Source organism: Lipophrys pholis (assembly GCF_963383615.2).
Source record: "Lipophrys pholis genome assembly, chromosome: 5".
Classification (NCBI taxonomy): Eukaryota; Metazoa; Chordata; class Actinopteri; order Blenniiformes; family Blenniidae; genus Lipophrys; species Lipophrys pholis.
Genome location: NC_137628.1, coordinates 9,985,989 through 10,002,427, shown reverse-complemented (window position 1 = coordinate 10,002,427; position 16,439 = coordinate 9,985,989). Strand labels below are relative to the sequence as shown.

At 39.6% G+C, this 16,439-nt stretch overlaps 2 protein-coding genes and 1 long non-coding RNA gene across 4 annotated transcripts in view; 1 reads left to right on the top strand and 2 right to left on the bottom strand.

Annotated features, from left to right (window-relative positions):
• Positions 1-297: 297 nt before the first annotated feature.
• On the bottom strand, positions 298-10,625 carry LOC308109238 (SLAM family member 7-like). 2 transcript variants are annotated; one of them, XM_080462680.1, is made up of 6 exons: positions 10,441-10,604; positions 4,268-4,570; positions 3,423-3,728; positions 3,235-3,333; positions 1,622-1,660; positions 298-1,486 (listed from the first exon to the last, which is right to left on the bottom strand). In XM_080462680.1, the coding sequence occupies exons 1-5, from the start codon at positions 10,475-10,477 to the stop codon at positions 1,653-1,655; spliced, it is 753 nt and encodes a 250-aa protein (XP_080318806.1). In that variant the 5' UTR covers positions 10,478-10,604; the 3' UTR covers positions 298-1,486; positions 1,622-1,652. The 2 variants fall into 2 exon arrangements, 1 of the variants encoding a protein (XP_080318806.1); XR_013935327.1 differs by lacking the exon at positions 3,235-3,333 and having other exon boundaries at positions 302-1,486; positions 3,367-3,728; positions 10,441-10,625.
• LOC308109239 lies at positions 10,187-13,288 on the top strand. Its single transcript, XR_013935328.1, has 4 exons — positions 10,187-10,702; positions 11,599-12,012; positions 12,146-12,236; positions 12,339-13,288. It is a non-coding gene; the product is annotated as an uncharacterized lncRNA (long non-coding RNA).
• Positions 12,016-16,439, bottom strand: part of krt222 (keratin 222) — a 28,551-nt gene continuing 24,127 nt past the window's right edge. Inside the window, exon 10 of the mRNA XM_080462679.1 lies at positions 12,016-14,511. Within this exon, the coding sequence (XP_080318805.1) occupies positions 14,298-14,511 (214 nt within the window). The 3' untranslated portion in view covers positions 12,016-14,297. The remainder of the gene's footprint in view (positions 14,512-16,439) is intronic.

Genomic DNA, 16,439 nt, shown 5'->3' with positions numbered 1-16,439 from the left:
TTTGAGCCGCTCGTGACGTGACAAGTTGTTGTCGCTCACCAGCACCTCGGGAATCCCATGACGAGCAAAAATGGACTTCAGATGGACATTGACGTCTGTCGACCTTGAGATGGTAATACTATAGCATATTGACAGGAACTAGCAGGAGAGATCACATTGATCCAATATCAGCTTCTCTTCATCGTCTTCCTCTTAAATCTGGAATAGAATCTAAAATTCTTTTAACTTTCTTGCGTCTCCTTTGATGGTAAAAAGGAGACATCGACACGACAATCAAAAATTAGATGGAGTCAGAGCAGGTGTGACATGAAGAAAATAATTTATTAAACAAAAATGATACAAATGATCACAATTGTGAAGGAGGTAGGGACAAGGGGGTTGTGCAAAACAATATCAAATATATTATTGAATATAAATACAAGAAAACCAGGCATCACCTTGTAGAAAACAAAACTCAAACAAATGCCTTGCTCACTTATCAAACAAAAAAGGAGGAGCTTGACCCAAAAGGCTGTACAGACATGGCACCAACCCCCTTCATGTGCATTAATACGCAACTATCATGACGGAAAACATATCCTGAGTGTCCTCAACAACTTATTTCAAATGGACAGAGTTCATCACAATTAATATCAGAGAACAAGAACATCCATCCATCCATTTTCTTCAGCTTATCTGTATACGGATCGCGGGGGTGGCAGTCCGAGCACTGTCACCCAGATCACATTGCACTGATTAAGAACCTTTCCTGTGGGTGGTGAGCCCACGGGAAGATGGCGCCTGACGTGGGACACGAACCCACTACCCTGAGAGTACGAGCCTCATGCTCTACCAACTGAGAGGGAGAACAAGAAAACAAATGATATTGTTGTTGTCCCTTCATCAGTATAAGCTGTAAAAATAATAGTAGTCAGACTGCATTTGAGAGTTTTCTTGAAAGTTGAAATCAAGCTGATCAATTTAAGTTCATCACCGAGTTTAAAACAACTGGAAACAGTTATCAATTAATTTTAAAGCCAATGTTGAGAATTATGATCTTATTGTGATAATCTATTGATCATGACAGATTAAAGTTAACAAACCATCACTGAAGTACATTGTGTGGACGTTTGTTCAATGTTTATTCCATGATAGAATAATCACAGCTTCTCACTGTGATGAGTGGAACGTAAACTTGATCAAAACCAGAACAGTGTTCCATAAAGACAAGAGCTAAAAGACAATCCTGTCATGATCAACAGTATTTAAACCTTGAAAAGGGTGGCTGAAGATGATGGCATGTCGAAGTTTGTTTCACATTGCTGAGCTGAGATAAAGTTTTATGAGCTGTACTTGTGCAAATTTTAATGCTAACACGGAGAGCCCTGAAAACTGCAGCACTGTTGCGCTCCATCATCTTAAAATAAGAGTCACTTCCTCCTGCTGGGATCAGCTGGTCACAGACGGTGGTCAGTTTGGAGTTTCCAGCTTCCAGTGAGGTCCCTTCCTGGGGAGGACAACAAGATCAATTAAAACAAACGGAGACAGCTAAAGTATGCTAACATTTTAATTACTTTCAGTACAACTGCAAAGAATAAGAACAGTTACACGATCACATGAAGGTGTGACAGAAAGTACTCACTGGAGTGCGTCTATTCTGACACAAGTTGATCTCAGTGAGCTGCAGAGATAAAACGAGACAACTTCAAAATTCTTGAATCTTTTATTTCTTCTCTGGCTGAAACATGCTGCAGTTAAAGAAAAAGGAAATAAAAGGCTGCTGTACTCGGGGGGGAAAAAAGAAACATGTTCATAAACAAACCATAAGTCTTTGTTCTTATTTGATCATTTTGTCTTTTTCATGTTGAAATGGGAACATCGTAACCCAACTGGGAATGTGGGAGAGTTCCCGGAATATAATGTGACGTCGCACAAGACTTCATGAAAAAGTATTTTTTAATTATCCCCGACTTCAAAACAAATCATCAAGAAAATATGACGATTTACTTAGTTATTGAATCTACCTAAAGAAATCAGTTTTCCCTATTTGTTTGATTAAAGATGAAAAACAAAGTAAAAACCAAATAAAGAAACTTTATCATCCTCTAGTCAGCACAACCAGGTTTTAAGTGAACCAAATGGCACCGACACACACACACACACACACACACACACACACACACACACACACACACACACACACACACACACACACACACACACACACACACACACACACACACACACACACACACACACACACACACACACACACACACACACACACACACACACACACACACACACCTTTATTAATCCCGTAGGATGACTCCGTCAGGGAAATTTGAGTTCCAGCAGGTTAAAAGAAGAGGAGCAGGACACAGAGGATAACAAAGATGAGTTACAGGAAGTAAGGTAATTCACCTTACTTCCTGTAACTATAGAAGTGGCAAAAAGAATTACACTCCTAGCAAAATATAGTACAAGAAATATAAAATAATATAAACTCTTACACCCCCCCCCACACACATATCCAACCTGTAGTCCATAATAATCTGATGCATTAATATCAGATTTGCACGTCAAAGAAAACCAGAATCAGACACTTTGTAGAATCTAGAAACCTGAGCAACTGTTTCATTGTTTGGTGGTTTTACACACTGAACTTGAACTTAGGAGTGTGATGTGACCTGCCTGGAGGTGTGTCCATCAGTGTGTGGCTGCACTCTCACCTCTGCCAAGGAGGTTATAAAAGCACCTTTGTTTATTTGTTCATCTGTCTGTTTACAAAATATCTCAAAAACTAATGAGCAGATCTTCATGATTTTTGCCACACAGGAGAACTTTGATCAAGGGAAGAACCCAATAAGTTGTGATGGTGATTTGGATCAAATCCTGGAACCTTGAACACCTGTGTCCATGTCCACCCTTGGCAGAGGTCAGAAAACATTGACTGCTTTTGTTGATTTATTCATTTACTTATTTTATTCACCACTGGATTCAATTATCACTGTAGAACCAGTACAGATCAATGAGCTCCAGTTTAAGAAGACAAATCTTCTCACTGATATCAGAAAATCCACCAGGAGCAGAATTTAACAGGCCTGTGCAGAGGTCCACTGTGTCTGAGCCTGAACCCCGATGAACAGAGTCAAACCTTTCAAACACTGAACAAAGGTCACATTCAAATATTTAACGTTAATAAAGATCTGTCAGTTTGCTTTGTGATGAAGAAAAAACAGAAAAGGAACCTGCCTGTCTGTCTCACTGTCGACTTCTTCTGGTGACAAAACCTCCAGATGGTATAAACAGAGAGTAACAAGACGACACCACACATGATGATGATGATCACATCTGTTAAAATCACACATAAACACCACAACTCACCAAACAGTCTTTGAAATATGAGTTATTGTTCCAGGTCAGGGTCAGAGGTCACTCACGATGTCTGGACACTGTGGAGCTGCTGGTGTTGACTCTACGGTTCAGTTGACAGGACGTCCTCACATCAACTGACACTGTTTTATTCTCTACAGGGTTTTCAGCCACACATTGAAGAGAAGAGTTCAGGTCCTGCTGGTAGAATAAAGTCAGAGACAGAGAGGCAGCAGAGAGGCTCTTCTTCTGGATCTTCAGGTCTTTGGTCCACAGGAGCGTGACGTCCTCCTGAGCTGAGTCCACAGAGCAGCTCAGAGAGCAGCTCTCAGAGCTTCTGTTCAATACGCTCACTTGAGGAGTCGGTACAGAGTCTGCAGAGCAACGACACAGAGAATCACATCCCAGTCAGGATACAGTCTGAATAATGATACAGAATTAATAATGATAGTGTACAATGAGAAGACTGCAGTAATACTTGCTGAATGGAGATGTTGTTTTATGTCTGGATGGTTTTTCACTGAGAGATTGATATAATGTAGATACTTCTCATTCTGTTCTCTTTGTTTTTTGCTATTTATACACTACTTTCTACTCTAATAAGTTCAATACTTTAACAAGGCGCCTGATGAAAACTGCACCATTAATTTAGTTGCTCCGGCTACAATAAAAATACTCATTCTGTTTTCTGAAGTGACTTCAAGCCGAAAACTAATGTGCTGATATGGCAGCAGAATGATTATTGCAATGATGGACCATCTCCACCAATCAGCCCAGTTGAGGGTCTCCTGGTGTTAAAGTTGATCAGTGCTGTGTGTGAAGGCAGGTTCCACCCAGGACAGGTCAAGAGCCCCTCACAGGACAAACCCAGAGAGACACACATCACCAGACTGGACACACAGATCAAACGTACCGTACACCATCAGTTTATACTGTACATTAACAGTTCTTCCTTCCTTAGAGTCAACTGTATATATCCCAGAATCATTCTTCTGCAGCCCAGTGAGAGTAATATATCCTGTGTTCTGGTTCCAGTGAAGTCTCTTCTTGTACTTTTCTCCATATATCTCCACCAGTTTTTTCCCCTCCACCTTAGCTATTGTATTGTTTTCATATAACAGAAATCCTTTCTCCTGAATAGACTCAGGCAGAGTGGTGTTTCCTCCTACAGAGGCTGTCAGGGTCTTCAGTGGATCAGCAGCAGATGAGATGATCACTGTGAAATAAAAACACATGCATCCATCAGAAGGACAATTAGCTGCAATTTAACAAGAACTGAATCAGAAAAGCTCCATCAGCCTCGGAAACTTCTGCAGGTCAAAGTGGAGCAAAGAACTTTAATGATGTATTTGAGAAGAAGAGGTGTGCTTATAAATCTGATCCATTTCTGTCTGCCTGCTCAACTCTGTGATTATACCTGAAGAACCTGAATCCTTCACAGCAAGCAGCTCATAAACCTCTTCCTTTTAGGAAAACCTCAGATATCACTTCATCTTCACTGTAATCGTGTCACAGACATTTGATGAACTTAATTTATTTTCTCTTGGAAACACAGACTCTGTGATGAGACAAACAACAAACAATCTCTCTCTGCTTAAATAAGAAATGGCTGTAGTTCAAATCGACAAAACTTGGAATTCAAGTTAATTAGTAATGCTCAAAACCAAATATTTTATTACGATTATGACATATTTACATTTAACAATGTGCTGAATGGGGCTAGAAAGTCGACTATAATTAATTCTTAGTCAAAATGTGTTAAACGGTCCATTTCCCCAAAGGTTAATCAGACTCACGTTAAAATAATAAATAAAGTCTACCCAATAGCTGATTTTCTTAAAATCATATTTAAATCTGAAGTTGATTTGTGCTCATTTTGCAATTTTAGCGAGGAAACTTTAGATTTGTTTGTTCACTGTTCAATTACAAGAAACTTTTTGATTGGATATTAAAAACCAGATATGATTGAAATAAACAGATTTGCGTGCTCTCAATGAAACTCACATCTAGTTTTTTTATGGATAATTTAAACCCGTCTACCTCAGACATTACTAACATAGTTATTCTTTTGGCGAACCCCCACATCCACTGTTCCAAATGAATAAAAAACAAGAAAACATTTCCTTGTTTCAGAAATTGACGGATTGGAAAATGGTCAGAAAAATGTATTACCAGCTATTCAAATTCTTATTGTTATAAGATGTTTTGTTTTGTAAACATTGACTAGTTTTGTGGAGTCTCTATTCTATTCTTCCTCCTGCACTTTCATTTTGAAGTCTTAGTGATGATTAACTTTTTATTGCGGATGACTTTGTTGATGCCCCGCCCAGCATGTTCTTTAGAAGTGTTCATTCTTTATTTCTGAGATTATTTTCCTCTACGAGTCTGTCACTTGGTAGTTTCTTTGTTTCTTAAATAATAGTTATAAAAGAAATTGCAACAAAACAAAATATGTTGCACTGACTCCACATGTTCCAACCTATCTTGGTTGTTGCAGTTTTTCTCGATTGATAAGACACTAAATTCCAGTCACTGCACACAGCCACCAACTGACTGCGCACATTTCTCAATAACAGGACTCTGGTGTCAAAACCTTGAGCACTATTCCTGGTTTGCACACAGTTTCTAAAACTCTTGAACTCTTTTTGCAAAACACTGAACACATTTTTTGCTCATTTGAACACACTTCTCAATCATCTCACACATTTTTCAAAAAGTGAACACGAGGAATCAGAATTCGGACTCTGTTCCAACACAACTGTCACAATTAAGACACAACAGGTCAAAGCTGAAAACACTTTTTCCAATCGAAATGCACACTGTAAAACCTGCTGGGAAACTGCATTAGCTGTTCAGAATGGATGTCAGAGGAGGAAGAGGTCATGGTGGAAGAAGAGGATGTGGACGTGGACGACCTAGACCATGGCCAGAACCAGAACGTGGCCCATGCACCTGGTCCAGAACCTGGACCTGACCCTAACCCAGCCCCTGCACCTGGTCCTGGATCACGACCCAGACAGACACCAAGGCAAAGACCTAGACGGAGACAAAGACCCACGCAAAGAAATACAATCCAGATGAAATTCGTGCCGGTCATTGATCCAGTATTGTGATTTTTCTGCCGCCATAATCTCCCTTTCTGAATCCTATAGAGGAATTCTTCTCTTCATGGAGGTGGAAGGTATATGAGCGGCAGCCATATAGTCATAAAATTCTCTTGCAATCATGGTCTTGGCATGTGATGATGTTTCTGTTGATGCATGTCAGGGCTGGATCAGGCACACTAGTCTTTCTTTCCACGTTGCCTGACCAGAGAAAACCTAGCTTGTGATGTTGATGAGGTCCTGTGGCCTGACCAGGCAGAAAGAATTGATGCAGATGTGGTGTAAATATTTGCTTACTGTACTGTGTACAATACAGTGTTGTATTTATTTGTCTAACATTATTCTTTATTTGTAATGCAGAGTCAGGCACTGCAATGGCCCCTTGAATCATTTATAGGATGCATTTTGGTTCAAGTTGTCATTTTTCAGGACTGTATAATTTTTTTACACTTCATGTGAAAACACAGTGAGGGAAGAGTGCTTTGTATTTAGCAGTGCAGTGTCCTACCTTTGCTTTATGTGTGCTAATTTTGAAAACAAAGTTCAAATTTTGACAACAAGGTGCACTTTTGACACAAGTGTGCAGTGCTTTGTGAATTGTGTCCTAATAAAGAAAATAGGGTACAGTAGTAGTGGCACTAGGAGTAGTAGCAGTAGTGGCACTCCGACTATTAATTGTCTTACTAGTGAGGACAAAGAGCTTTCTAGTACATTGACTTTAACTTTGATATCTAGGATATCAAATAAATACTCAAATGGCGCTTTCCATCTTTGGTGACCAGCGTTATTTCTATTCTATCTCTTTCATGACGTAAGCGGCTGCCGATGTTCGCTTAGCCAATTTGTTTTCCACTCAAAGTGCTTAAAAAGAGAAATACTCAAGCAACCGACAATGGATATGAGTTGGAAGAATATTTATTGATCGAGCCAGTGTGAACATGAATAGTGTCGTCATGCAAGGCCAATAATAACGGAATGTGACCGTATATTACCCAACACACTTTATGTCTGGAAGTTGCCTGTAATGTATCCCCGCCCCGTTACTGCCATCAAGTGAGCCGGCGTTCGCTGAAGCAGCGTCAACTGAGCCCGCACTTGTTTCTTGCTGCGCTTTTTGTAGCGTCTTTATGGTAAAGCACAAGGGAGCGTACGGCCTCAATGCTGAAAGGGAACCCTTCAAAATAAAAGCACAGGAAGCAGCGATAGACGGACAGACAGATGGATGGATGGATGGATGGATGAATCAGTGAAAATAAACCCTTCAACCCTTGTTTTCAATTGGCCATGGAAATGAATGTCTTATAGGTTTACTCCTTATTTCACTTCAGTGCAATACCAGACATGCTCATTTGTTACTACAAGCAATATGAAAAGAAATTACTGTTGAAATCTGGAGTAAATTACTGTTAAACATTGGATCTGACCATCGAAAGTAATGGTCTCTCGCCTGTTTTCAATTGGCCATAAAAATGAATTCCTTATAGGTTTACTCCTAATTTCACTTCAGTACAATACTAGACTTGCTCCTTTAGTACTACAAGCAATATGAAAGGAAATTACTGAAGAAATTTGGAGTAAACTGCTGTTAAACCTGGAGCAAATTACCAAAAGTAATGGTCTCTCGCCTGTTCTCAATTGGCCATAAAAATGAATTCCTTATAGGTTTACTCTTTATTTCACTACAGTACAATAGTAGACATGCTCATTTGTTACTACAAGCAATATGAAAGGAAACTACTGTAGAAATTTTCTTTTTTTTCTTCAGGTAAAAACTTGGGGGTATCAACAACATGGTATGTTCAAAGTTATAGATTTAAATGCTTTTATGATATTTTTCATTGCACATGGTAGATGGCCAAAACCATGGTAGAAAACTTCCCCGCTGTGCCACAACGCATCCACATCAACAGCTCCAGACAAAATATGAAGCGGCTCAGGGAAGAAATGGGAAAACCTTTAGAAAAAAAAGTAAGGGGCATGTCGGTTACCTGAGATTTTCTTTTATTAGTTTAAGGACATTTACCTGCATCACAAACACACCACAGCTACAACCGTCTTGTTGTGTGCTGTGGTTCACTCTCAAGTCTAGCATTAGTGTAGTGCACTTGAAAGAGAACTTTGCATTGCAGTAGACCATGCCAAGCACAAATTGAAGAGTCAACACTGAACAACAAATGTCTACAGTAATTTCCTTTCATATTGCTTGTAGTAACAAATCAGCATGTCTAGTATTGTACTGAAGTGTAATTAGGAGTAAACCTGTGAAGAATTCTTCTTAATGGCCAATTGAATATAGGCAAGAGACCATTACTTTTGGTAATTTGCTCCAGGTGTAACAGCAGTTTACTCCAACTTTCTACAGTAATTTCCTTTCATATTGCTTGTAGTAATAAAGGAGCATGTCTAGTATTGTACTGTAGTGAAATAAAGAGTAAACCTATAAAGAATTCATTTTTATGGCCAATTGAATATAGGCAAGAGACCATTACTTTCGATGGTCAGATCCAATGTTTAACAGAAGTTTACTCCAAATTACTACAGTAATTTCCTTTCATATTGTTTGTAGTAATAAAGGAGCATGTCTAGTATTGTACTGAAGTGAAATAAAGAGTAAACCTATAAAGAATTCATTTTTATGGCCAATTGAAAACAGGCAAGCGACCATTACTTTCGATCATCAGATCCAAGTTTAACAGTAATTTACTCCAGATTTCTACAGTAATTTCCTTTCATATTGTTTGTAGTAATAAATGAGCATGTCTAGTATTGTACTGTAGTGAAACTGGGTGTAAACCTCGAAAGAATTCATTTTTATGGCCAATTGAAAACAGGCAAGAGACCATTACTTTCGATGGTCAGATCCAATGTTTAACAGCAGTTTACTCCAAATTTCTACAGTAATTTCCTTTCATATTGCTTGTAGTAATAAAGGAGCATGTCTAGTATTGTACTGAAGTGTAATTAGGAGTAAACCTGTGAAGAATTCTTCTTAATGGCCAATTGAGAACAGGCGAGAGACCATTACTTTTGGTCATTTGCTCCAGGTTTAACAGCAGTTTACTCCAAATTTCTTCAGTAATTTCCTTTCATATTGCTTGTAGTAATAAAGGAGCAAGTCTAGTATTGTACTGAAGTGAAATTAGGAGTAAACCTATAAGGAATTAATTTTTATGGCCAATTGAAAACAGGCAAGAGACCATGACTTTCGATCATCAGATCCAAGTTTAACAGTAATTTAATCCAGATTTCTACAGTAATTTCCTTTCATATTGCTTGTAGTAATAAATGAGCATGTCTGCTATTATACTGTAGTGAAACTGGGTGTAAACCTCGAAAGAATTCATTTTTATGGCTAATTGAAAACAGGCGAGAGACCATTACTTTCGATGGTCAGATCCAATGTTTAACAGCAGTTTACTCCAGATTTCTACAGTAATTTCCTTTCATATTGCTTGTAGTAACAAATGAGCATGTCTGGTATTGCACTGAAGTGAAATAAGGAGTAAACCTATAAGACATTCATTTCCATGGCCAATTGAAAACAAGGGTTGAAGGGTTTATTTTCACTGATTCATCCATCCATCCATCCATCCATCTGTCTGTCCGTCTATCGCTGCTTCCTGTGCTTTTATTTTGAAGGGTTCCCTTTCAGCATTGAGGCCGTACGCTCCCTTGTGCTTTACCATAAAGACGCTACAAAAAGCGCAGCAAGAAACAAGTGCGGGCTCAGTTGACGCTGCTTCAGCGAACGCCGGCTCACTTGACGGCAGTGCCCCAGCTCAGTGGTTTTGTGAAAATGTGCGCTGCCCAGCGAAGTGGTGCGCGCGACCAAACAAGAAAGTCGCCGCAGCGGCATTGCGGGCTTCTGACAGACAGATTTCACACAATAGGAGGTAATGTCATGCATTTTGAACGTCTTACAGGCCACGCACTAAGGTTTTAGTCCCATCTCGTCGTTTCAACGAAAACTCACAAAACTCACCAAGACAGAGGAAGATCGTTGTCCGAGGATCCATCATCAAGTCAAAGTCAAAATCACGCTGAGCCTTTAACAGAATGAACGGAGAGTCTCACGGAAAAAATGCTACAGAAAATGCTACTGGTTGCCAACTTATATCTGGCAACTACAGACTGCAGCCTAACTCCAAGAGGCAACAAAGACGTCTCATTGGATGAGCCCGCCACTGTGTAAACAGGAAATACGTCACATTTAACCCGAACGCGTAGGCGCGAGCTACTTAGCGGTGAGGTGCTACTTTAAAATTCCCGAAAAAGTTATGAATGTATGATTCCTTGCCTATGTTCGCCGTTGATATATTTGCCGCAAACTAACATATATTGATGATGCCAATAACAGCGTGTTACACCAGTGGTTTAGTTTACGTGTCGTTTCAAAGCTAAGTAATGCTAACGGTGGTTAGCATTAAAACACCGGAAGGTTGAACTGTTTTCAGTACAAAACGTAATGGACAGAACTGTATGAAAACTGCTATACAAATAAAGTCTGTTTTGAGTTAATGAGTAATGCGTTATATTACTTTGTTTCAGCAAGTTTACTAGGTTTCTGTAACTGTGTTACTTTTGTAAAGCGTTACTCCCAACAACCGTGTGCAGTGAAAGATAATTTTTTGTTATATTGTGATATTGTTTATGAACAAAAACATTATCAGTTCTGCAGGGTTACTTTTGTGCAGATTTCATTTGCCCTGCATATATTGACTTAGTTAATAAAACATTTTTTATTTGCCTACTGCATTTTGCTATGGTCATAGTCATAACTAATAAAAGAAAAACCTCCCAAAATCATTCAAAGATTATGAAAAATGCATTATATTTATTGTGACTTCAGTCCTGGACTGAAGTCACAATTGTCAACAGATGAATGAACTAATCCTTTAATTCAATATTTTAATAACATATATGTGACTTTGATCATTTTTAGTATTGTCTGATGGCCCATCTGAATGTGAGGAAATATTTTTTGATACTTTAATAATTTTTGTTACATGTTTTTTGTTAGCGTTAAACACTGACCATACATTGGCATTATTGTTGGCTCTTTAAATTAAAGAGAAAATACTTTGACTGTAATTTTCTTTAACTCAAACCTCATCATCGATCCATTTTCTATTCTGTTCAGGGTCGCGGGGCGCTGGAGTCGATCCCAGACTATGAGCGAGGGCAGGATACAGCAGGACCAGTCACCAGTCCATCACAGAACAAACACACAGAGACAGAACACACACACTCATATTCACACCAAGGGGGCAATTTAGGGTCACCAGTTAACCTCACATGAATGTTTCTGGACTGTGGGAGGAAATCTTCTCACTGTGAGGCGAGAGAGATAAACACTGTCCCACTGCCTTGAATTTCAAATAGAATATTAAATATTGATAATCTGTTGGAATAAAGTTGTTTAATACAGTTTAATACAGAATTTACAGAGGGATACTTCATGTTGTTGAGTACATACTTTTGGGCGGTTTTGGTTGACCCCCCCCCCCCCCATGAGCCATGATCAAATGGAGACATAAACCACAGGACTCAGCAGGTACTCATCAGTTCTTTTATTTTAAATGTTTAAATAAAAGCAGAAAGCTTCATTCGGATGTGACGCAGCTCTCTCAGAATGAAGCGAAGCAGAAACCAAGCAAACATCGGTAAATATTCTGCTTCTTCCACAGTCAGTCCTCTGCTGCCCACAATAAACTCTGCATAGACACTCTGCGGGAGGTTTAGCCGACAACCGACCCCAGCTGGAGACACACTGCTGCGGTAACTATTTACAAATCCTCACTGCTGCTAAAGGATCACAGTGAGTGTCGTACGATGCAGCCTTAACAATCAAGCTTTTTTTTTCTTTTCTTTTTTCTTCAGAGAGATAAAGACAAAATATCCTGTCAATGCACAAACTGGGAGACTGTGTGACTGCCGAGGTCCATGAGTCATCCCGTCCTGGTCCTGCAGCCTCACTGCTCTGCTTGCTGCTTCACATGCTGAGGTCTCTGCTCATCAATTTGGACATTCATTTATTTATATGACAGGTTGTGAATCACATGATGAACTGGACTCGTACACAATGGATGCTCAGTGCTAGAAGAAGGAATCGGCAGGAGCTTCGTGTCATGTGCGCTTCTTGGGCAGTTTGAGTCAATCTATTTCAGTTGCCACCATTAAACCAGTCTGATGCACAGACTGCTTCCTGTGGTGCCGGAGTCGGGCAGTCCTTGGAAATAGCCTCTTGTGCACTATAAAGAGGCTGCCTTTGGCAGTAATGAGTTAGTAACTGATTAATACTATGATGGAATTAGTTACAGTTACTAATGTTTCCATTTAGCTCATACTTGTTTAAATTTAACATACATAGACAGAGCTGTTGAGCTGTTGTATATTCATATCACTCGATAGCCGGCTGTTAGCTTTAGCATTACCCAAAACTGTTGCATCGATGTTTACTATTTCAATAAACTCTGGTTTACTGAAGCCTCATTAACTGATAACAACACATAAGTAGTAGCATAAGTTTACGTCCATGGTAACTGAGATTAATATTAGCGTGCTTAAATAAACATGAGCGTTTAGAAAAAGTGTCTTCACAGAGGTCTGGTGCTGTCTGGAAACATTTCTAGAAGTTTAGGACGTTTCACTAAAGATCAGTCTGGTACTTTTAGCCCCCTCAGAACTGTTGTAATATTTAGTAAACCAGCATTGTATGAAATGTTTTTCTCTTTGTGTAACTTTGTAATCTGCAGATATTAGACTTCCAGTCTGACATTGCTCTAGTAATTTGAGGATTAAATTATTTTTTTAAGTTGCTGCACCACACCACACTGTGTTGACTCTCTGCAGAGCTCCATAAGCATGGTCATCAGACTGTACAGCATCGGAGGAGAAAGCAGGACCAGAACTGGACATGTTGGTTCTGTGTGTGCATCGCCTGACCGGCTGTAGAGGGAGGGGAGAACATCTACTCTTCGAAAGGTTTTCAGACTCTTCTTATAATACTTAACGTCCTAAAGCAGCAGGAAAATTCAGATTATCAACCTGTAAAAAACTGAGAGGAAAAATATGATGTGTATGTGATGAGGAAGACAATTATCAAGGACAATAAGCTTCTTCTTCTTCAGCTTCAGCAAAGGACCAGAAACAGCCTCACAGCATCAGATCAGTCAGTCTAACTGAATCTGCACCAAGTCAACAATCACATCAAACAGATTTGTACAGGTTACATAAGAGGTGTGAAGATGAAGTAGGACTGTCAGCGAGCCAGATCAGTCAGATGATAGCAGACTTCAAATAAGCCAATTGCAAACGTTCTCTTTGTTTTAAAGCAAATCAGTAAACTATATTTTTACAAAACCTTAAAACCAACATAAAATCTTCATCCAGTTCTCAAGTGCTTGTTTTCAGTACAATAGAAGTCTTAAACTGGTGAAATACTGATTAAATTATTAAAATATCTAAAGATTTATTTTTACCCAGTTCATACCACCTGGTTCATTTCATGATTTTGACATATTTTACTTCAGTTTTCTCTGAAACGCTAAAGGTGGAAACTGCTGTTGTAAAGTGGCACATTCAAGAAAATTCACCAAAAACCTACAAAAAAAAAAATCCACTCAGGAAAGTTTAACTTAATTCCTCATGTTGCTCTCAGTGTGTTTCAGTGCTTCTGATATAACTTATTTGATGCACCAGAAAAAAAGATGTTCCAGAATGAAATACGTCTCTCAAAAGCTTGAAGGGTAAAACCGTGGCGAGGAATCTTTCTCGGCGGTCAGGTGGATGAAGGTTGTGTTTGAAACTGACGGTTGAGCCTTGGAGGTTACCTCGGGGTCACGGGGTGATGGTGGGGATGCTGCGTGACCTCTTCATGATGAGGCGCACCTCCACGTCCGGGAGGCTGTCCTGCTTGGTTTGGGCGCAGCCTTCGTCCGCCGCCGCCATGTGCAGGTCGAAACGCAGCGACACCGACTTCTTCCGTAGCTTGGGGTTCCCTCTGAAGAAGGATCCCTCCCACTGCTTTATTACTTTATCGATCTTCTCTGTCCTGCACACACACACACACACACACACACACACACGCACACACACACACACACACACACACACACACACACACACACACACACACACACACACACACACACACACACACATACAGAGGGTCATATTCACCATGATCCAGCAGGAATCAAGTAACGAAGTACAAAAGCGCCATTACCTTACTTAAGTTGAATTATTTATAATAATAATAATACATTTAATATATTTTTCAACTCACCCAAGGTCACTTTACAAGAAATAAAAGCATAAGAGACAACATTAAATCAAACCATCAACGTAAAAACAAGTGAAGTGACCAACTGGGGAGTCTTGATTAGACGTTTTAGGTATCTATACTTTACTGGAGTATTTATTTTTCTGCCTACTTTTTTATTTATACGAGCTGTCTCATTGCTCTTGTTTCATTTAGGCTTGTTTGGAAAAAAAAAAAAAAAACTAATAAATTGCGCCATGATTGGATGAGAGGCATAAACATTCCGACAGCCTATTGGTTGGTAAGCAGATCCACCGCCCCTGAACAAATGATCCAGCCAATCCCGTGCATGTATGCTAATTAGCCATGTGCCCAACAGAAGGATGACGTAAAGTAGAGAAGTCCTACTTAAAAAAGCTCATGGCACACTTTGAGTTTACATCCATAAAGGTGTCACTCAGAGATGAAGATTCTGCTGCAGCACAGTGGACCCGCTCACAACCAGAACAGAGACTCTACATAAAGACGCAGCAGCTGTTGAGATGAAGCCAACGTTAGCTGCTAAAGGCTAATTTTTCAATCAAGAGAGAGAGAGGGGGGGGGGGGGGGGGGGGGGGGCTGGGCTGTTTACACTAAAACCTTTCAAGTGATATAGTAAAAACAGACACTAAAAGCAATGTAGTTAGCATGCCAGGCCAGGAGATGGCACTGTTGCTTGTTTGTTTTTTTTAACCACACATACATGTGTGCAGAGAACAATATGCAATAAACGTTAACACAGTGGAGGGTACCCGACATTACTATAGACAGATGATGAACTGAATGCTGTTAGACATGAGTCTCACCTATATAACTACCAATATGGACTATAAAACCACCAATGTCGACTATGTAACTACCAATATGGACTATAAGATTAGAATGCAGACTGGGAGATATGCCACCCCGGAGGCTGGCATGTATAAACCGGTGTTGTGTGAATGGACCCCTAAACTCAACAAAGGTTTTATGGTTATACTCGTTTTCGCTGTTGTGTAAACGGGGCCAGAGAGAGAGAAAGAGAGCGAGACAGAGAGAGAGCACCAGCTGTAGTGATGTTTGGCTTGTTGTGAGCTGTCTGTCTAAAAGCCTCTGCTGTGGTGCTTTTTTCCACTCTTATTGATGGCCTGTTTACATGGTCTGGCAAATCTGCTCTGTTTTTTTGTTCAATTTTGTAATTGTTTGTAATGTCACAGGATCAGTCATATTGCTGACTCATATACAAGTGCACTGATTGTGTGCCGATATTCTATGCCTGACATTTATTCAGTCGATTGCTCTTGCGAATTCTCTAGATTCTCACCAATTATTGTTGTCTGCATCGTAATGCATGATTTTGCCTCTCCTTACTATAAAACAATATGCATACATATTACGAATAGATTACCAATGTAGCATATTATATCAATTCTTTACGGATACTAAAGGATATCAGATAATCAAAAATGGTTAAACGGGTGTGCGTGTGTGTTGTCATGAAAGCGTCTAGACTGATTGTCTTGGCTTGCATCCATGAAATATTGTCATGTTATAGGCCAACAGCATATTGGCAAAACTGTTATCAGTATTGCACAACAATTTGAGATGGGAACCCCCGGATGTTAATAGGTATAATTTGGATCCAAAAACAACACATTTCAAATGCGCTGCAAGCTCTGCATGCCCAAGTACCACGAGCT